The following is a 22,481-nucleotide window of genomic DNA, read 5'->3' on the forward strand; positions in this document are numbered from 1 at the left end:
GACAAAGGCTGGTACCAAACAAGTGCATTAAGACAGAATTTAAATTTAGTTGATTGACGAATAGTAACCCAGAGACCAATGTGTCTGTAACCACATTTTTGTTTATTTTTTAGTGTGTTTCCTTCATGGTCTTTCTTGTGGCTCACCCTATGCAGTTTGTGTACTTGTTGGGAGCTTTTTTATCTGTCTCTGACATTGTTTTTGCTGAACTCAGTTTTTCCGAGACCCTCTCTCCTCATAGGCTCAGTTTTGGCCTGCCAGCCACAGTCCGCTAGTTTCGGTGGTAGAAGAGGCTGGGGCGGCTTCCTGTAGGCCCCCCGCCAGGCAGAAGCATGCAGTGGTATCTCCTCCTGATTTGGGCACAGGGGCTGAGGCAGGCTCCCCTCCCCGCCTCAGGTAAGGCCTATAAATCCAGCCTGGAACTGGAGAAACAGAAGGAGGAAATTAAGCCAGGAGTGGAAGTGAGGGAAGGAAAGTCATGGTTTTTAGAATCCTCTGTCCCGTCATGTGAGAAAAGGCAGCCTCTGGGAAGCAGATTCTGTTTTGGGTGGCAGATGGAGGCCTTGGGGTTCAGGTGTTGGACTGGCCAACCCAAGAAAGGAAACGGGGGAGGGGGGGGAGAGAAAGGAAACAAGGAGGAGAATGATCAGCTTGCTTGTAGAAGTTCATTCCTGTTCCATCATTCTTTCTTCTGTCCCTGAGGAACCTTCTAGAAAGACATTGTACATTTTCTGTGGATCACAAATGTCTTCCTTACAGATTCCAGAAAGTCTGCCATTAGAGGCTGAGTTTACATTAGGTATGTTCCCTTCTATAATAAAAATCATAGACATATGTTTCTGAGAGGGCACAGATATTGAGACACTATATTATAATTTCATTTGTATGTTGTTTTTTTGAACCATCTGAGGGTGGAGCTGTACCCAAGATGATTGGGGGTGGTCAGTGCTGAGGAGGCTGGTTTTGTCTGGGAGAAACAAGTTTCTCTCCAGTCTTCATTTCCCTCGGATTTTTCCAGGCACCCCAAACGGCACTCAAACAAATAGCAAGGTTTACTTCAAGGAGTAATGTGCCCCGCACAGAACTGGCTGCTGGAAGATGAAATAAAACAGAAGTGGTGACTGACAGGGCTTATGTTCTAGGTCAGGAGACAAAATAAGTACATGGAAATCCAAGAGCTTGTCATGAAGCTAGATTGTAGCAGAATATCCTGAGTGGGTGAAGTGTAGTAGTTATAGTCCGTGTGGGGAGTGACAGGACGGATGGGGGAGGCGGTCATTCCACAAACCAGTTCTAGCCTCAGAGCCCTTTAGGATTTCTGCGGGAAGATATCAGGACAGCTGTTGACACAGGACTCACGCACGCTTTCTCCTCTTCCCTAGGAGCTGTGTCCGGCAGGATAGTAACAATGGGGAACATTTCTGCAGAAGAAGGTGGATCTGTCACCTTGCAATGTCGCCTCTCCGCTACCACTGCCAAAGTGACACAGGTCAACTGGGAGCAACAGGACCAACTGCTGGCTGTTCATCACACTCACCTGGGGTGGTACGTCTGCCCGGCCTTCAGGGAGCGAGTGGCCCCCGGCCCCAGCCTTGACCTCAGCCTGCAGTCGCTGACCAGGAATGATACAGGGGAGTACATTTGTACCTATCACACCTACCCCGATGGGATTTACAGAGGGACACTCTTTCTGGAGGTCCTACAAAGCTCAGGTATGCCCTCTGGAGCAAGGTGGCTGATGAATTTTCACCCTCCAGAACAGAAGATATACTCCTGCTAAACACTGTAAGAGTAGGGTCTTTCGACCCCAGTTCACATTCAAATCACCAGGGAGCCTAAAAATTTTTTTTTAATATTTATTTTTCGGGGCACCTTGGGTGGCTTAGTCGGTTAACTGGCCGACTTCGGCTCAGGTCATGATTTCGTGGTTCGTGGGTTCGAGCCCCACATCGGGCTCTGTGCTGACAGCTCAGAGCCTGGAGCCTGTCTTAAGATTCTGTGTTTCCCTCTCTCTCTGACCCTCCCCTGCTCATGCTCTGTCTCTCTCTCTCAGAAATAAATAAAACATTAAAATATGTTTTTTAAATAAAAAAATATTTATTTATTTTTGAGAGAGAGAGTGAGAGAGAGAGAGAGAGAGAGACCATGAGCAAGGGAGAGGCAGAAAGAAGGGTGGACACAGAATCTGAAGACAGGCTCCAGGCTCTGAGCTGTCAGTACAGAGCCTGACGTGGGGCTACAACCCACAAAGCATGAGATCATGACCTGAGCCGAAGTTGGACGCTTAACCAACTGAACCACCCAGGCGCCCCACCAGGGAGCTTTTAAATGATAACTGATGCTGGACCCCCATCCCAGACTATTTAAGCAGAATTTCTAGGGGCAAAGTTGGGATGTCATAGATTCTAAAAGCATGCCTGGTGATTCAAATGTGCAGCCAGAATCGAGAGCCACTGTTTAGGTAAGAAGGGCATCTTTTATGTATTGGTTAGAAAGAACTCTTGTTAAAGTCATTTGGGAAGCGTTCTTGCTTATTAGTTCAGTATCACTCAGGCAAATTAGAATTAGCTCTGGGGCACCTGGGTGGTTCGGTCGGTTAAGCATCTGATTTCGGCTCAGGTCATGATCTCACAGCTGGTGAATTTGAGCCCTGCCTGGGGCTCTGTGCTGACAGCTCAGAGCCTGGAGCCTGCTTCAGATTCTGTGTCTCCCTTTCTCTCTGCCCCTTGCCAGCTCATGTTCTGTCTCTCTCTTTCTTTCAAAAATAAACATTTAAAAAAAAAAAGAATTAGCTTCCAAGTTTTTATTTTATTTTATTTTTTTAGTGTTTATTTTTGAGAGACAGAGAGAGAGATAACAAGGGAGGGGCAGAGAGAGAGGGAGACAGAGGATCTGAAGCAAGCTCTGCACTGACAGCAGAGAGCCCAATGTGGGGCTCAAACTCTAGAACCTTGAAAGCATGACCTGAGCTGAAGTCAGATGCTCAATTGACTGAGCCACTCAGGTGCCCCTGTCTTCTAAGTTTTATAAAAGATTAAAACACAGTGTGTGCCAAGTGTAAATATATAATAATTTACCTTTGTATGGCACTTCATAGTTTCCAGAATGCTCTCACATTCATCATCCACCTGAACACTTAAACCCGCTCTCTGGAAAGTGGGGAAAGATTCTTGTATCTGAGAAACAGTGTACCAGAGTGGTTATGAGCTCAGACTCTGACACCAGACAGCCTGGGTCCAAATCTTGGTGCTGCTGTTGATCTCAGAAAGATTACTTGGCTTCTGTGTGCATTGGTTTTCTCATCTGTGAAATGAAAATAGTTGTAACCTCATGAGGTTCTAACATAGGATTGAATTCCTTACTACGGGAAAATGCCCTGAGACACTGCCTGGAACAGGGCGCCTGGGTGGCTCAGTCGGTTAAGCATCTGACTCTTGGTTTCGGCTCAGGTCATGGTCTCACGGTTTCATGGGTCTGGGCTCTGCACTGGGCTCTGTGCTGACAGTGCTGCAGAGGAGCCTGCTTAGGATTCTCTCTCTCCTTCTCTCTCTCTGCCCCTCCCCCACTTGTGCGTTCTGTGTCTCAAAATAAATAAACTTAAAAAAAAAATAAAAGAGAAAACAAAGTCTGAACATGACAAGTACTAAGTAAGTGTTAGCTATGAGTGCCAGCCCCTCCCATGTGACTATTTGATGGAGGTGGAGGCTGAGCCTTACCACCGCTCAGAGCAGTAGAGCTGGTTTTAACACAGATGATCTGGTTCCACTAAATCACACCCTCAGAGCTTCTTGCTCTTTATTTTTTTAATTTGAGAGAGAGAGAGAGAGAGGATCTTAAGAATCTGACATGGGGCTTGATCCCACAACCCTGGAATCACGACCTGAGCTGAAATCAAGAGTCAGATGCTCAACCAACCGAATCACCCAGGCGCCCCTACACCCTCAGAGCTTCTATCTGCTGCCATCAGTTGTGTTGGAGATTAAGCTTTATGAGTTAGCAGAATATGTGCAGACTGAGATGATGAGAGGCTACTTTAAAGTTCCTTTTCAAATACGGCTTCTTGGCTGGCTCTGATATAGGTCAATGCAGCGTGTGAGGAAGAGCCGAAACCCTTTCTGGCTCTATGCACGGCCCACTGCAGCCCTTCTGCCCCCCCGGAAGCTGTGTTCTCCATGACCGCTTTGCTCCCCGTCTGTCCTCTTCCCCTGCCTGTGGCAGTGCAGGAGGGACTCGTTCTGGGGCACGTGGGCTCCCTCGCCCCTGCTACCGTGTGGCCCCTGTGGGCACTGCCTTGTCCTTAGTGATTGCATTCCTTGGCTACCCTTCCCACAGGGCAAGCCCTTCGAGGGAAGAGGACTGGCCTCTGCTACACCCTTCTCTCAAAAGTTCCCTGCACCCCTGGGGCCCGCCCGAGCTCCTAGGAAGGAGGTGGGAATGGGACAGGGCAGCCTGGAAACCCTCCTACCTGTAGAACAGCACACAGCTGGGTGCTTTTTCTGTTCCTCTCTCACTGTCCCTGGATCAGCTATCACTCTTCACACCCCCCTTTCTGCTTCCCCTCCTTACACTTGATGTCATAGTAGAAAATCATTTGTTCATGCTTTAATTGCATATCACAAGTATTTATTAAGCACCTGCTATGTGCCAGGTGCTGAGAAAAAGCAAAGGAGAAACCTCCAGAACCTTACTCTCTCACAGCTAGAAAAATGTTACAGGCCTAATGTGAAAGGTTCTATGCTTTCTCCCCTCTTTTTTGTGCTTTAGTTAATTTTATTTTGATTTTTAATTAAATATTTTTTACTAGTATGATTACAACTATGAAATTTAATAAAAGAAAATATTCACTCTCCAGGTTTTTTTTTTTTTTTTCTTTTCCCCTGGATGTTGTTTTTTGTTTCATTTCATGATTATCATGGAAAGTGATTTTGTCAGATAGAGGAAGGGAGTGTTAACAATGGTCTGCTCTGGATCCAGAGATCAGCCGTTGATTTTACAGTGAGCCACGCAGGTGCCCCGCCGTCCAGGGAGCTGGGCTTAACCAGTCCTGTGGTTAGAGAAAGACCCGGCCAGCCCGCACCTCGGCGCCCTGACACGTAGGCTTCCCTGTGTAATAGATGCCCTTCGCTTCTGGCTCTCACCCCCCATCTGTACTTTGTCGCCCCTCCAGTGGCTGAGCGCAGCGCTAGGTTCCAGATCCCACTGCTTGGAGCCATGGCCACAGTGCTGGCAGCCATCTGCACGGCAGTCATCGTGGTGGTCACACTGACCAGAAAGGTAAAGACTGTGACTGCCCATCTCAGTCATGGCCACTCTGCCCCTGGCACCTGTCCTTTCATGTCCCCTTCCTGTCCAGAGAGAGACCTCAGTGTGATCTCCTCCGCTGCCTTTCATATCTGTTTTACGGTCCTTGCTCTGCCTTTCAGCGAACTTGTTTACACTCTTCTTCTGTCCGTTTCCTTTTCTGGGAACTCCATAAAGCCTGGACCTGTGTGCCCCCCATCTTGCTGTCACCTACAGTTCCTAGTTCTTGCCCGTCCCTGAAGCCACTCCCTGGAGAGTTTGATTTATCTACTGTGAGTTTGCTGCATTTTGGGCATCTACCCAGTACTAGGGACTTTTGTGTGTTAGCTCATCTAATTTTAACAAACTTCTGCAGTGCTAGGCTACCCAGCACTTCTGCAGGATGAGAAATAAACGTTCCCCAAATTTAGGGGTAAAAGGTACATGGCAAGATCAGTAGGCTATACATCCTGTTACTCTAGCTTAAGAGGTCATGCGGCTGAAAGAGTGCTGGGTGGGGAAGTGGATGATGTCACTTCTGAGCTCAGCAGTGAGTGTGATTACAGGGAAATTGTGGAAGCTCCCCGGTCCCCATTTCCTCCTACAGAACGGGGATGGTGGCGATGCTGCATGCTCTCTGCCCCAGAGTTGTGATGAACAGCTGGTACAGTGCCCCTGAAAGCCTTGTAAACAACGAAGAGCTAGAACTAGATTAATGTGCTTCTGTTGTAAACTGGTTGCTACTGATTAGGATGAATGTAAGAATTTCTGCTCCCTGTTTTGTCTGTCCTTATGGACTTTATACGCCATCCCAGGTCGCCTTAATTCCAGTCACCAAACATTTGAGGGAAAGCACATCTATGATTGCCAACATTGTTTTCTACCTCATCCTAGACCCTCCTCCCTTGTTCCTGATTCACTTTCCCCCAAATTAGGTTTGATTCAGTTAACAACCCTGTTCTTCGTCTCTGACATTTCTTTCTCTGGGCCATGTACTCGGTAGTGGTATTAGTGATATATGTGGGTTTACAGCTACCACCTTATTTTCTTCATATATGTTTTGCCTGTTTTTTTCCCCTACTCTTTCTTGCTGTCTTTTGAATTAAGTGCTTACTATTATAAAAAGATCTATTTGGTAATTATGCTATTTTTCCTATTCTTTTAGTGGTTACACTAGACATTACAAATCATACCCCTGACGTATTCAGGTATAATATAAATTAGTACTTTAATCATTTCTTGGATTATGCAAGAATCTTAAGACACATTAACTCTTTTTTGACCTATTTTCCCAACTTATCACTATTATTACCATGTGTTTTAGTTATATATATATTTTAGACCCTCCAGGAAATTAGTATTGTTTTGAGAGTCACTTTTCATGTAGATTTACCCTTTCTGTTGCTCTTTACATCTTCCTGCATTTTCTGTCTTGTACCTGGGATCATTTTCCTTCTGTCTGAATAATATTGTTTGTATTTCCTTTCATGTAGGTGATAAATTATCTTGGTTTTTGTCTGAAAATACCTTTAATTTTTCCTTCATTTAAAAATGATATACTTGTTTTGCTGGGTATACAATTCCCTGTTGGCAGTTACTTTCTTTTAGCACATGGAAAACATTTTTCCATTGTCTCCGGCTTCCCGTATTTCTGTTGAGAAACTATGTGAATCTTATTTTTGCGTCTTTGAAGATATGGTGTTTTCTTCTGGTTCCTTTAAAACTTTCTTTCTCTTTGATTTTCAGCAACTGTACCGTGATCTATTTAGATATAGCTGGGAACACGTAGTATTCTCAAGGAAGGTGGCTTGAAGACAGTTTAAAACGGACAGTTACAAAGGACTAGGCAGCATTAAAGAAACTATTAGGAGAAGTGTAGCAGTGTGTGTTGTCACCCTTAGTCTTTAAGGGAAAAGGGAGAGGGTGATTACGAGAACGTGGGAAGGGAGAGATGTGTGGAGGGGACCACCCTGAGAACTACTATAATCTTTGATTGAAGGTTACAGCCAGTCCAAGGCACCTCTGCAGAGAGAATGCCAGGAGAATATATATACCTTCACCTCACTCTCCTTCCCTCCATCCCCTACTGCTGCTCTGCATTGGTTGAACCCAAGCTCAAGCCTGAGGGTAAGGGAGCCTGCTGATGCAGTACACATAGTTCAGTCTTCTTAGGAAACAGAATCAGGTACAGAAGGCTGGAGAGCAGAGTGGAGAGTATCCGCCCAGTGTTGCTCACAGACCTGGAAACTGAGCAAGAGATCTTGACTCTCTGGGGCGGGGAGTGCTGGTCTCAGCCTTCTCTCATGAATTCATGATCTCTTGTGTACATATATAAGTAACACCCCTCCCTGTCGGCTGTCCATCCATTTTTCTCCTAGGAACACTATGCTTTATTAGCCATCTTAGTATCCTTGTGGGTCAGGCTTCCTTGGCTGCCATTGCAGTAACTACATCCACAAATCTACATTTGCGTCTTGAGTGCTGCCATCTGCCCCTATTTCATTTTGGGGTGTTATCATTCTTACTGCTACTAGGGATCCAGATCAATGAAAGCATTCAGACCCAGCCTACAGAGGAGAGATACCATCGAGCTTCCCAGTGATGCTGGTGCTTTCTTCACTATGAGCACATTCTTTTTCACCTCTGTAAAAGAGTGTCCTCTGGATCTTCCCTAGAAACGTAATCAGCTATTGGATTTTCAAAATTATGTAGTACAGGGATCAACCAAGTTTCTCTGTAAAGGGCCAAGTAGTAAGTCTCTTAGACTTTGTGGGCTATACGGTCTCTGTTGCAACAATTCAACTCTGCCATTGCAGCATGAAAGCACCACAGACAATATGTAAATGGATGAGTATGGCTGTGTTCCAAAAAACCTTTATTTATAAACACTGAAATTTGAATTTCATATAATTTTCATGTGTCATGAAATATTATTTTTCTTTTGAATCTGTTTTCAACCACTTAAAAATATAAAAATCATTTTTAGCTCACGGGCAGTACAAAAATCTGTGGTAGGCCAGATTTGAGCCATGGGCCTTAGTTTGCCAATCCCTGATTTAGTAGGTTATATTGGGGAAAACTGTGTTTTTTTCCTCTTCTCTACTCTTAACATTGCACAGAACACTTGTAAACAACAGATGGGTGGGTTTATTCCCACACTGACCAATTCTTCTACGCCATCTGGGTGTCCTACAATCAGTTCAGCTCTGACATTATCTACTTGGAGTTAACATCAGAACCCACAAATTAAGGGCTCAGTCCTGCAGGACTGCCCTCGCTTTCAGACACCAACTGCAAGACCCAGATTGTCACCTGTACTTCTGACTGACCGGCTATAAATTGAAGTTCCTACCCCCTCCCTGGATTTGGTAATTTGCTGACAGCTCACAGAACTCAGAGGAACGCTGAGTTACATTTACTGGTTTATTATATAATAAAGAATATGATAAAGGATACAGATGAATAACCAGATGAAAGAGATAAACAGGATAAGGTCAAGAAGGGTCTCAAGCACAAGAGCATCTGTCCCTGGAGAGCTGGGGCGTGTTGCCCTCCTGGCATGTGGATATTTTTAGAAAACTGGAAGATCTTTAAACTTCATACTTGTGAGATTTTTATGGAGACTTCATCACATAAGCAAAATTGATTTTTAAAAAAATTTTTTTTTTATGTTTTATTTATTTCTAGGAGAGAGAAAGAGAGAGACAGCGTGAGCAGGGGAGGGTCAGAGAGAGAGGGAGTCACAGACTCTGAAACAGGCTCCAGGCTCTGAGCTGGCAGTCAGCACAGAGCCCGACGCGGGGCTCGAACCCAAGGCAAAATTGATTCTTTTTTTTTTTTTTTAAATGTTTTATTTATTTCTAGGAGAGAGAGAGAGAGAGAGACAGCGTGAGCAGGGGAGGGTCAGAGAGAGAGGGAGTCACAGACTGAAGCAGGCTCCAGGCTCTGAGCTGGCAGTCAGCACAGAGCCCGATGCGGGGCTCGAACCCACGAACTGCGAGATCATGACCTAAGCGAAAGTCGGACGCTTAACCGACTAAGCCACCCAGGCGCCCCGAAAAATTGATTCTTAACTCATGTTCCAGCCCCTCGCCTTTTTCTGGAGAAAGGTGGTGGGTGGGTGGGGCTGTCCAAGCCTCTAATCATGGCTTGGTCTTTCTAGTGACCAGCCTCCATCCAAGAGCCCACTCAATGTCACCTCATTGGGACCAAAGACATTCCTATCACCAGGAAATTCCAAGCCATTTAGGAGACCCGTGTAAAACATTCCTATCGCTCAGGAAAGAGCTTAAGGAGCATTGTGTCAGGCATTGGGGTTATAGACCAAACATTAGAAACTGGGGGGTAGAGACCAATATATATATGTTCTTTATGATTTTATGTATGTCTGTCATTGCATCCCTACTTGTCTGAGTGTTTGGGTTTTTTCTTCCATAGTTTGCCAAAGTGGTGTTGACATCTCTCTTGACAGCAGTGTATTAGCCTTGTCTTCCAGGGCCCTTGTGAGGTACTGTTACATCTTAAGTCATGAGATGCATCCCAATGTTGGCCAATCTCATAGTTTGCTTGCCCAGCGCACCCCTTTGCTCTCAGGATTCACTCCCAGACACGTTCTCCCATTGCTGCCGGTACATGTTGGCCATGTCCTTTAGGTACAACTTCTCTCCTCCTTCAGCATTCCTGGCATCCCTCAGGGAGTGCAGGCTGCAGTCCTGCCCTAAATAGGGCGCTGATGGCCTGTAGGGGACACAGGTCCTAACAGGGCCATAACTCCTATCAAGGAGAAGTAGGCCGTTTTTGCAGTTCCACGTGATACAAGAGAAGCAGGTGGTTCTCAGTGAATCTACCCAGAGCTCCTCTTCCCAATTCATAGAGATCCCTCCTTTTCTGGGCATAGGAGACTTGCACAAGCTTACAATCCAGCCTATTTTGAAGTTCTGTCTCTCTTACAGTTAGGTTGTGTGCCTGGTCTTCAGTGCCGGAGATGTGTGTTTCTTGAAATGCTGCCAAGGAGGAGCTTTGACTCTCACACTTTGCTTCCAGGTGCTGGGAGAGCTGAGCCTGTCATGCTTCCCGCTCCATGCACTGGCGGGGGGGNGGGGGGATTTAGTAAAAGCTACTCAGTCCCACAGTTTGAACAATCATTCTTTTTCCATACTTCTCAAATGTCAGCAGTGTGGCACCAACTTAGAATCCCCTTCCATCCATATCCCATCCCATTCCACCACCACCAGCAGCAGGGTTCATATTCGATCCAGCTGGGGAGGGATCCCCCGCACAACCTCATCATGTGTCTGCTTCTAGGACCATTTCCAGGAGCAACTGTTTTAGGTCAGATCCCCAGAAATAGAGGCTGACATGTGAATTCTGTTGAGAGTGATTTATTGGGATGGACTCTCAGGTGGAGGGTGGCGAAGGGGTAAAGGGATAGGACTGAGGGAGGAAAGCTCAGCATGACTTGGTCTCAGCTGGAGATTTGGTTGCAGCAGATTTGGTTGCAGCAAGAATTGTATGCTGAGTTGGTTGTACCTTGAGGCAGGGAGCCAGATTTTTGAAAACCCACCTCAGTCAACGCTCAATTCAGCTTGCTAACCAGAGAAGGCCCAACACCAATTCCCCAGAGAAGGGGTGGCTATGACCTGCCCACAGCCCATAATCCCAGCGTCTGGGGAATGGGAGCCCTGGTCAGGCAGGTAGGATCTGAGCAGGGTACCAACAACATTCCCTACAGACCTGGAGAGCCCGTTGACTGCATTATTTAGGAGCGTGGGACTTTGGAATCAGACAGACCTAGCTTTGGATCCTGGTTCTACCACTTGAGTAGCTATGGTAATATCTATAAAGTGGGAATAATTATGATGCAGCTCTCATAGGGTTGTGGGAAAACATCAGTCAAGTAATTCATGCAAGGCGCTTGGCATTTTTCCCGGCATGTATTAATAAGTATTAGTTATTAAGTTCTTCTAATTATCATAGATTTTATGTACTGTGGCACTTTATAATACTTGGTACTCAAAAATATTGATACTGCATGGATTTATTATGGCTAAATGAATGGATATTGTTTGCTAAGCAGGTATTAAAAAGCGTTCCCCTAGGGGACCTTCTGTGAGGGAAAGGAGAGATGGCTGTGTCCAGCTGCGTAACACTGACTCCCCACTGTCCACCCTCCTCACGTCTCCCTGGGGGCAGTGTTTGTCCTCACAAGACCCAGCTGCAATCTCCCTTGCTGCTCCTATAGGACCACATCAGTCCCAGGCTTGTTTTTTGTACAGACAATGACAGAGTCCCTACCCGGGGATTAAGTGAAAACTGAGCAGCTGAGAGACCCATCTCAGGAATGTTTACATTTCCCAGAAGACTTTGGAAGCCAAAATAGTCAAGATTCCAGGGCAAGGGTGGCCAGTCTAAGAATGGAAATGAGAACACACCAGCACCAAAGGTCACAATCAGTTCTTTGAGAAAGAATTGGGTATTTATATTTTTTAAATGGATTGAGTTGCATTAAGGGATGTAGGACTGTTTTAAGCACAGCATCAGTGTGACCAGTAATGACCACCTCTTTTCTTCATACCTATGGTCATGGTGCAGCCATTGCATTGAAAAGGAATGAATGAAACAGTGAGTGGGGTGAGACTGCCTGACTCCTGTGTGTCCTTCTAAGACCATGGCTTCTATCTAGGTCAAGTTCCTCAGGGCCTGCAGTGTGACACCACCCCGAATTTTTGATATTTGTTCATGGTGTGCATCCATGCAGCCCACCCATTCTTCCTGCTAGCCTATATATGGGCACCACTGAGCTTGACACTAGCCAGTGAGGATGCTATTTCTTATCCTGGGAAGTGGTGAGGTGGGGGGGAAGAATGAGATTTGGTTTGTGTCTGTTGTTATTTTCCAAGCCTGTGTGTGGCTTTTTGTGATTCTGTCATCTAGACCTATGGTGGGGGTGAGTGACCTGCTTTAGAGAAGCCTCTAATAAGACTGAGAGGGTGTCACCTCTGCAGTCGATGTCATTAGGTGTTTCCTCTGCCATCCTGCTTGTGTCTACTGGTCTCTGATTTCCTTGGCTTAGCACAGTCTTTGCCTGTGACGCTCTCATATGGGGGTAATGGCTGACTTCATACCCTTTACTTTGCCAAACAGATTTCGGTGTCTGTCTGATTTTCCCATAAGAGCAATTGTAATTGTCTATGAGTCCCTACTTTGATTTGGAAAATCCTGCTCTTTTAGGCATGGGGCTGAGGAAGAAAGTGTGTGTGTGTGTGTGTGTGTGTGTGTGTGTGTGTGCGTGCGCGCGCGCGTACGAATACACACACTTTTCAGTCCTAAGACATATATTGAATGTCTGTTATGGGATCTGAGGTTACAAAGAGGAATACAGCATAGATCCTTCCCTCAGGGAGCTTACGGTTTGGAGCCTGGAGAAGTAAGAAGGCTTAACAGATAAGTTCTAGACAGCATTGCATGTTACGACAGAGAACATCCAGAGAACAGGAAGAGTATCACTCTCACAGAAGGTCAGGGAAGGCTTCTTGGACAATGTGCTATGGAGCTGAGTCTGGAGGAAAGAGTAGACAACTTCTTGGAGAACATATAAAAAGTTGGGGGGTGGGGTGGGGAACAGTGCATGGTGTTCGAGAAGCTATAGGAAGAGAGGCAGTCTGGCTGAGGAGAAAGAGCATGGCCTGTACCCAAGTCAGAACTGGGATTGTCCTTGGGTAGGTGACTTCACCTGTATATGTGTATGAGCTCATTCAAAAGCAGAAATTTTAGTAGGGTTGTTGCTGAGATGACATGAAGAAGCTTGCCAGTGTGTGGTCATAGCAGCTTCTCCATAAATGCTCCCTGTCTGGCACCGAGGCCCTATACCAGGAGCTGGAATGTTGGGTAGGGACGTACTACAGGTGATGCGGCTGCAAAAGTGAGTGTGGCAAAATCACCAAAGATGTTTGGGGGCATCACACTCAATCTCCTGCAGCGAATGTAGTGAAATTATGGACTAACCTATGGGGTTTCACAAACCCCTTTACATCCACCTGCAGCCCCTCTAGGAGATTGAGCGCCTTTGGTAGGCAAGGGAGCCCATCCGGGGGCTTTAGGCAGAAGCACGGCGTGATCGAACTTCCAGCTGTAAACTACCACTGTGCTAGTGGCCACGTGAAAGTTGGACGAGAAGAAAGAGGGAGTCCAGAGGTAGGCGGGTGCTGGAAACACAGGGTGAGATAAGACATGCGGGCAGGGATAGAGAAGAGGGAAGTGATTTCAGAGCAAGTTAGGAGTAAAATTGGTTGGGAATTTAGGCCGATTGGAATTTAACATTAGGCTCTGGTCAGCTGGTGCTCTGAACCAAGACAGAGAACGCAGGGACAGGAGCAGTTTGTGGGGGAGGGAACAAATGACGGTCTCATTTGAGACAGGGTGAGTCTAAGCTCGCTGTGACCGGCCATCACGTGGTCTGGAGCTTGGGGCAGGAGCCTGGGTTAGTTTGGGTAGAGATCTGGGAACGTTCAGAGGGCAGATGGTATTTGTAGAGGTACATATACATGAGGTGACTCAGAGGGAGTGTTGGGAGTGAGAAAACAGAGGATAGAGCTCTGGGGGAGTCCCTTTATTTGGGGAGCTAATGTGTGAGCAGGAAAAAAGCAGGCTGGCTGAAGGTGAAGGCGGGAGTTCGCAGGAGGAGAACCAGGAGAGAGTGGTTCTGTGGGAGCCTGGGGAAGAGAACATTTCCAAAAGGAAGAGGTCAGCAGTGTCAGAGGCAGTAAAGAGAACAAGAGAATTGAGACAGAGAGCTGCTTCACGGGGTGCGGGCCTCACTGCATGTGGAGCAAGTGCAGTTTCACTGGAGTGGTTAGTACTGAAATCTAGCTGTGATGAGGCTGAGAAATTAAGGGTTAAGGAATTGGTGTTGGTAAGAACACAACTTTGCGTGCGTGTGTGTGTGTGTGTATGTGTGTGTAAGAAAGGAAGAGAGAGAGAGATGATTGTAACTATGTATCATGCTGGGGAGTCACTTCTGAGTAACATCCCCTCCTCCTCACTTAGTAGTGTGTTTGTTTTTAGAAGAAATCTCTCAGAGCCCATTCTTCGGAAAGTGGCCTCAGGAGAATGCCGGCTGAACAGGAGGAATGGAGCGCCCGCATTTTCTCATCTGCTGGAAGCTGCATCCAGGCAGAGGCCATGCCCACGGACTTTTGCACAGAGCAGAGGGGAGATGACTATGAGGAGCCACACGAGTACTTCAATGTCCTGAGCTACAGGAGCTTCGGAAGCTTCAGCTTCCCAGCAGAGAGCTGTTAGCTCCCAGAGGCCTCTTCTGGGAGCTACACTCCTGTCTCTGCTTTTACAGGTAGATCATGTACAAGGGCCTGCAGTCTCCATCACTGCTGTGCGAGCGGGCTCGTGTATGTTCAGCTGAGTGACTGAATGTCATTCTCTTCTCTGTATCTCCTCTGCCCTTCCCTTCCCTGGTGCCAGACCCAGAGTGGACAGTTTGTGTCTTGATGATGCATGCAAAGTTAAAAAAAAAAAAAATAACTTGACCTGGTTTGAGCAGATCTTGTGGCTCTGAGAAATGCATTCCCACTAGGAGCATTTGGGTGGGGCTTTGGGCTGTAGTTTTGTGGTGGGTGATGATGATGATGATGATGATGACGACGATGACAGTATGATGGTGTGACTCATCTCATTTGTCATGGTCATTTTCATCAACATTCACACATTCAAGGCGTTTTATGAATGAGGCATGGCCTGGGCTTCCGTGGGGCGATTCGCACATGACTAAACCACCCTCTCAGGTCTCAGCCCTTATAGACCTTAGAGTTAAAAGGGGTGATGACATTTCCATTAAAGGTAGTAAGAAGACAGAGGTACAAGACGTGGGCCTTTGGGAAGAGATGTGGTGCAGGCTAAGGTGGTCAGGATAGGCTTTGTCTGAGGTGAAGGATGGAAGGAATAGTGAGGCTTATGTGGTAAGAGCAGGCATTTTGTCTAGGGAGGTTGGAGAAGCAGAACAGAACTGCTGAAATTCCCACATGGAAGACTCTGGCACCACGGGAGCCAACGGGACTTCACATTTTATTCCCTGGGCAGCTAATTCAAGTCTCCTTATGCTGGGTGTGTTCGGAGCCCAGGGAGGGGCTGCAGCAGGGGACCCCAGGTCTTTCGGCCGCCCTGGGGGAGCAGCGCATAGAATGGCAGCCTAGCCCCTGGCCAGGGTCTGCCTTTTCTCTATCAATCCACTGTGGAGCCTGTGAGGAAAGAATCTGTGTCCCACCAAAAGCGAAACCTGGATTTTTAAAATAGGACTCTTCCTCGGGTGCGGGGGTGGGTGGGGGGGAGTGACTGAGGGTTTACTAATGAACACCCTCCTAGTATCTGCTCTGAACCTCTAATTTCACCGTCTGACCTCTTTGCGCTGGGCTTTGGGTGGCATCTAAGTGCGAGTTTCTGTTTAACTGATGATCAGACCTTTATCCTGCCATCACCTCTCTTACAGGAGTGAGGAGGGAGGCTGGGCAGGGAGGTGACAGATTTCCTTTCATGGGCACGGGAACTGAGAGAGGATGTGAAACAAGGCTGTCATTTGCCGGTGGCTGAAGTGAAGCATTGCTGTGCTCTCTAAGAAGTAGGCAGGCTGAGCAAGAAGAAAATTCAATGCCTCCTTCTTGTATTTGTATTTGTATTTTTCTCACTTCTCTAGAAATAGGTATGTAGTTAGGAGCACAGAGCCCATATCTGTCCAGAGGGCTGAGTCCCTTGGAAGACAGACAGAGGGATGTCAAGTGCTGTTTTGGGCCACGACAGCTCACCACATTCTTCTCGCAGAACTAGCGCATGAATGGAGTCAAACACCATTCATGAATTGGAAATGAACTAAAATGTATGGACATAGAGGGAGTGGCAGTTTGATGTGGAGGAGTTGCATATCGGGGTCGAGGCTGGACTGAGAGTTGGGTGTTATTTAACATGATTATAGTGACAGGGAAACATCTACAAATACCATTTGGATGGAGATAAAAATACAAAAGGGCCCATAGATGTTATAAATGGGCCGGGTTGCTAAAATGAGATTGAATTAGACAGAAAATAAACTTTCAAGTGGAATTCACTGAACTAGATTTTCCCTGGAGAACCAGAGAAGACAGTCCCCTAAAAGCCAGATTGTTGGACAGCTGCGCTGCCCAGTGCGGTAGCCGGTCTCCACAGGTAGCTGTCGAGCAGGTGAGATGTGGTTAGTCTGAATTGAGATGTACTGCGTTGTAAGTGTAAAATACACACTAGATTTTGAAGGCTTGTTGTGAATAATAAAAACAAACTGTCACATTAGTAATTTTAACATATTGATTACACATCAAAATGAGAGTATTTTGGATATTTTGTGTTAAAATATGTTATTAAAATTAATTTCACCGGTTTCTTTTTAATTTCTTAATATGGCTACTGGAAAATCTAAAATTGCATATGTGGCTCCCATTATATTTTTATTGGACCATAAGCCCTAGATTCTGGACCCGAGCCACGCTCAGGTGTCCATCACTGGCGGGTGGTCTGTCTCTTTTGCTCTCATTCAAAATAGGGTTTGAGGAGACCATCTCCTCTTATTACATCTCTTGAAAAACACATAGAGAGGATTACAGCAGGGGATGGAGGTAGGAGGTTATCCTAAGCTCTCTTGGATCCCCTCTTAGGTTTCGTGATAGGAGAAGGGGAGATAATGGAATTAATGAATGAGAGTTTGGGGAAGAATAAATGTACTGACTCTCGACCCTTTATTACCCCACATTCTATGCCTGGGCATATAGAATAGGATCTATAATCCAAAGAATTATCCTGAACAAATATGAGAAATTTTGAGTCATAGAGCTTTGAGGTAGATGATCTTCATGAGTAGACAGAGTCTTCTCGTGCATTTTTATTTCATGACTGATTCCTTCTCACCTGTCAGCCCCTGGAGATGAATCATCACATACTCAGGTTCACACAGATTCCATCAGTGCTGAGCTAGACAGCAGGGGGGCTGTGTGCTATGCACAAATGACAGCACTCTGGTGGATACACCATCCCTGAAGGAGTCAGCAGCATGGCTGGGGCTGCCAGCCAGGGGATGTGAAGTTTGTTCCATCTTCTGGTTCTTCCTAGTCCTGCTTTATGGCTGTAACTGGTAAACTTCTGCATCCACGCCAAAGTACACCTACTAAGAGGCTCAGAGGAGCTTTATGTGTGCAAGAGCCTGAGCTTTCAGGAAGTCAGAATTATGTACTTTAATGTTTGATAGAATTTTTTTTTGGCAGAAAGTAGAGTCTAGGACAATAATATCCAATAGAACTTTCCTTGACAATAGAAATTATTTGTATCTGTGCCATTCAATATGGCAACCACTAGCCACATGTGGCTATTTAGCACTTGAAAGGGGGCTAATGTGACTAAGGAACTGAATTTTAAATTTTAATTAACTTAAATTTATTTATTTATTTGTTTATGAGAGGCGGAGAGAGAGAGGATGAGTGTGAGCTAGGAAAGGGCAGAGGGAAAGAGAGAATTCCAAGCAGGCTCTCTAGCCAATGTAGAGCCTGACGTGGGCCTCAACCTAATGACCCTGAGACTATGACCTGAACTGAAATCAAGTGTTGGATGCTTAACTGACTGAGCCCTCCAAAGTGCCCCTTTCAGTAATTTAAATTTAGACATCACAATTCTAGTAATTCTCTTGCATTTGGAGAAAACACAGAAGAGGTATGTTTATAAGGCATTGGATGGGTCTACTGGTGCTATGCATGTGAAAGGGCTCCCACCAGGAATAAGCATTCCTGGAATAAGCATTTGTCTTCTGTTCTCTTGTGTCTTTCCTTTGATGAAAACAAAGCATGAGGTGAAACACAGGCTGTGCATTTGTTTATTTCAGATTCTTCCCTAAAAGGTATCTGAGGTAGCCAAGGGGTTGAGTTCATGTAAGGAGGACTATGGTCATCTAAAGGTTTGCAAGTCATAGATGTTCTGCAGGAATAGACTTGCGTCACAGGATTTGCCCTGGACTACAGTCATTCTGACTTCTTGTCAGAATGTTGTGAAGAATCGTCCTCTGGTGCTAGAAGTCTACTAGAATTTACAGAGATCAGAAGAGAAGTACCTAGGGTATGTTGTGGACAGAGGGGATACCCTAGGGTATACTGTGGACTTGGCAGGGGGGGGGTACCTGGTTAAGTGCTAAGTGCTGCTACTGAGCTTTAAGGCATTGGAGCTTTATGGCATTAACCTCCTGATCTTCATTATAAATGTTTCGTCATTTGTAAAATGGTGATAATAATATCTACTTCTTAAGGGTTCTTGGGAAGATGAAGTAAGAAAATTTGGTTGAGTCTTTGTAAGCTACAAAATGCAGAATTAATGTTATCATTATTGTGCCTGGCACTGCTTATGATGCCACAGAGGTCCCTGATGGGGCATCAGACCTTGTTGGGAGCAACTAGGATATCTCGAATTATCAAGCTCTTAAAAACTAGGATTTACAGATATGTCTGTGGGATCTGAGAGTTCTCTGTAAGCATTTAAAAATTTTGATGATCCATTTACTCCAGGAGGGTGGACTAGTGGGAGATTTTGCAGTAGTTGAAATTGTAGGAAAATGGTGGGAGAGCTATCTTTACTTTGGGCGCAATATGTACGCCACCCCCAGAGGGATACGGGCCAAACCAAGTAGTCCACCTCTCTTTGTGAGCAGCAAAGCGTCACCCAACATATTAAATTAATACTGTTATTTTAAAATATTAAAATTAATAATTCATCAAGATGCTGCTACTCAAACCAGGCATCATGAAATATTTTATTTTCAATTGCCTAGAGTATCAGGAGAACTTAGAGTTTCAGTGATTCAGTCACAAGAAGTCAACATTTAAATTCACAGAGGTCACCTTTCAGCCCCGAGTTCTCCTTAAGACTCTTACCCCATCCCATACCCCTGCCTTGGTGTCTCTGTTCCTCACACCAGTGGAGATGTCCATCCACACTTACTTCCTCCAACCTAAAGTCTGCAAGTCCCTGGGAGTTCCCAAACTTGACTGCTTATTTCTTGGACCCTTCCCTGGCATGCCCAGCCCATATATCTTTCTCTTAGTTTATCAACTTCTGTGTCACTGACAGTCTGAATGGTACAACCTAGCTTTTGATTTTATATAGATCTTTATTTCTAGTTGTTAGATTTTAAGGCTTACCAGGGCTAAAATAACTTTCTTCATTTCCTTCATAAACAGCACGATGTTGAGTGAACTGTAGATGCTTACTGAAGACTTGGCGAATCTACTTCAGGTGGATTGACTCCCTTAGGGACAGACGAGATGTACATCTTCTCCATCACACCAGTAATTTCTGTGAGAACCGTAAGATTAGAGAGTCCTTATGGGTAAACGTGTACATGAGAAAGGGACTATGGAGAGAACAGGAGCCTCTTAGGGGGCTCCTAAGTCATCAAATGGGGGCATATTTTGAGGCACGAGCTTTCCCTGGATACAGGGATAGAAGGGCATAGTGTCATACGGTTATTACTTCCACAGGAGGCAGATAGATACTGATTTGCACACGGGAAAGGGGAAAAAAAAAGAATCAATTTAGATCGAAAAAAAGATTGAATCAATTTAGATTGAAAAAAAGAATCATTTACAGGGGCAAATGAGCCACAGGATCATGTGTGAGTTTTGGACAGGAGAAGGGAAAATGCCCAAATTCACCTTATGCATCCTCAGAGTGATTTCAGTACACCAATCCTGGGATTCATACATCTTGTATCAAGAGGACTGATGTGTTTTGAGAACTTCTTGGCCTTTCAGGAATAGCCTTCAATTTGGATAATCTCCAACTAGACCGAGACCCTGGTGTATGAGATAATGTGAAAAAACACCTGAAACAGAAACCCTGCCACAATACAAAGAAGACACAATAGGAAACCCAGAGAAGAGTTTTTTTTTTTTTTTAATTATTCCTTCATATTCAAACTTCACAAACAGTGTGAACTTGTACAATACCTCGGAAAGTGAAACTTACAAAAAAAGTGCTGGTAACATTTAAAAAAAAAAACAACAAAAACCCCAAAAAACAAACATCATTCTTAGCAACATCAATTACTCTTCCACACAAAACAGAAACCTTGTAAAATTTATTTTCGTATTTTTAAGGCGTAATACTTCCGTATAAAGTATATGCAAGAGATAAAACTTCACAGTATTCCAAAATGTCACAATAATAATAATAATATAATAGTATAATGAAGCGCTACAGTTAATTTTTCTTTTTTTGAATGTTTTTTTTCCTGTTTAAATAACAAATACAAGTCACAGGTAAATATACGTGAGAAAAATACGAGGCTAATATTAAATGGCAGGTAAGGATACTGTCACTGTAAGAAAAAACTGGCAGGATGTGTGTATTTAGTCTATATTTTAAAGCACTTGATAGAAAAGGCGTATGCAAGGTTTTTCAAAACAATTTTTTGTTTGATAACTGACAACAATTTAAGAGTAGAATGAGGAAAAAAAAAAAAAGGAACAAACTCCCTCTCAAAACTATTGACCTGCTCATCCCAAACCACGTATATACTGATGGATGGATGGATGTGTGTGTTGTGTACTCATGGGTTTAGAGGGTACACAGATTGATACAAGCAGTGTTCCATGCCCACCTGCAAAGATCAGAGGGAATAGTCTCTGCAGTCATTGAGCCCAAGTTCCTGTTGAGAAATTATTCTTTCAATTTAAAGCTCACTCTTTCCTTGCCTTTCCCTCTTTCCAAACTCTTCCCCAGTTCCCAGGTCTTCAGTCTGAAAAGACAGTCTGGTTAGAAAAGTTGCCCTCCATTCAAAGTTCACTGGGAAGTAGATACTGCATAAACAGTGACACCCACACAGACATTGAAAATACCACTTGGACGAATGAATATGTGCATGTGGTGTGTGTGTGTGTGTGTGTGTGTGTGTGTGTACAGTAGCAATTGCAAAAAAGGGACCATATTCCTTTCCGTACTAAGATACAATGTGATAAGAAACATTTCTGTGCAGGGAATAGGGTTTCTTCGAATCTTATCACAACACTGTGGCGGGAAAATCAGGAAATGGGTTCACCTTTCAGCAGTCACCACAGTAAACTTCATTGAGAACACACATGTCCAGACGTCTGGTCTGTGCACATGTGCATGTTAACAGCTAGCCATTCAGCCAACAGGTAACAGAAAGACAGCAGATAGCAAAACACGTCGATAAGGTGCTCAAAGAAAAAAGTGGCACCCACTCCTTGAATGGATGGCCACATTAAGGTGCTTCAAAAAAGTTTTTTTTTTTTTTCAGTTTTTATTTCAAACATTGAGAGAGTACTGATTTGCACATGGTAGTTCTGAGCCAGGCCAAGGGTTTTGAGATTTCTGACATCTTCCATTGAAAAGGGCTTTCACTGTAGTTTTATTCAGTTTGTTGTGGGTCACTTGAGTCTAAAAAAAATTTTTAATGGCCAAAAACTGAAAACAAATCAATGTGACTAAAAGAAATAACAGGTGAAATGGTATAGAACATTACTGCATTCCCATTGGATCAAGATGGTCTCGCCCATTTTTCTTTTTCACTAACACTGTTCCTTTTTTTTTCTTTGTTACAATCCATTCCTTGTGAACATACAGAAATAACCAAAGTCACTGCAAGTGGCTGTTTTTATTTTTTGTGATCTGTTGCAAGAGTCCAACCTTGTTTCCTCTGCTGCTGTTTGGGTAGCGTCTGTAATGAGCATCTGGGTTTATGATGAACATCTGATTTTGTTATGTGCATGTGTGTATATATGCACATATACACGCCTATACATGTATAATATATACACTATATATATATGGATATATATAGGAAGTGTGTATACATTTATACATAATATAGTGTATATTGTTTCAACTGGAGATAAACTGAACTGGGTTCAGACACTAGCACATGTTTATCTTTCCCCTGCTCCCTCTGTACATTTTAAACAGCCTGGAGCTTTTATTTATTTTTTAAAGTGCATTTTCAATGCAGAATAACTGTGATCTACTGATTCCTTGGAAAACATTTTTGATGAGAAAAATCTGACGGTTCTCAGCCCCAGGCAAGAGAAACCTGGGTTTGATCGTGCCCGGGGGCTGACGTGGCAGTGCCAGGCTTGTGCCTGAGTGATTACTGGGCATTCTGGACTCCGGGC

The 22,481-nt window shown here is 44.7% G+C and overlaps 1 protein-coding gene across 3 annotated transcripts; it reads left to right on the forward strand.

Moving 5' to 3' along the window:
* The first annotated feature begins 280 nt into the window (after positions 1-280).
* On the forward strand, positions 281-19,572 carry TIGIT (T cell immunoreceptor with Ig and ITIM domains). Of its 3 annotated transcripts, XM_039224845.1 has the most exons (5): positions 281-396; positions 1,383-1,712; positions 5,168-5,274; positions 14,344-14,629; positions 19,530-19,572. In XM_039224845.1, the coding sequence occupies exons 1-4, from the start codon at positions 333-335 to the stop codon at positions 14,578-14,580; spliced, it is 738 nt and encodes a 245-aa protein (XP_039080776.1). In that variant the 5' UTR covers positions 281-332; the 3' UTR covers positions 14,581-14,629; positions 19,530-19,572. The 3 variants fall into 3 exon arrangements, with proteins under 3 accessions (XP_039080776.1, XP_039080775.1, XP_039080778.1); XM_039224844.1 differs by lacking the exon at positions 19,530-19,572 and having other exon boundaries at positions 14,344-15,017; XM_039224847.1 differs by lacking the exon at positions 19,530-19,572 and having other exon boundaries at positions 14,347-15,017.
* Positions 19,573-22,481: the final 2,909 nt, after the last annotated feature.

The sequence above is a fragment of the Hyaena hyaena genome, unplaced genomic scaffold (genome assembly GCF_003009895.1).
Source record: "Hyaena hyaena isolate Hyena2069 unplaced genomic scaffold, ASM300989v1 scaffold_1791, whole genome shotgun sequence".
Lineage (NCBI taxonomy): Eukaryota > Metazoa > Chordata > Mammalia > Carnivora > Hyaenidae > Hyaena > Hyaena hyaena.

What these genes read in the sequence shown, in the direction of transcription:
- TIGIT (XM_039224845.1), top strand. Translation starts at nt 333, where the DNA reads ATGCAGTGGTATCTCCTCCTGATTTGGGCACAGGGGCTGAGGCAGGCT. An exon ending in GGCTCCCCTCCCCGCCTCAG is followed by an intron (nt 397 to 1,382) that starts GTAAGGCCTATA and finishes CCTCTTCCCTAG; the next exon opens with GAGCTGTGTCCGGCAGGATA. An exon ending in TGGTCACACTGACCAGAAAG is followed by an intron (nt 5,275 to 14,343) that starts GTAAAGACTGTG and finishes GTTTGTTTTTAG; the next exon opens with AAGAAATCTCTCAGAGCCCA.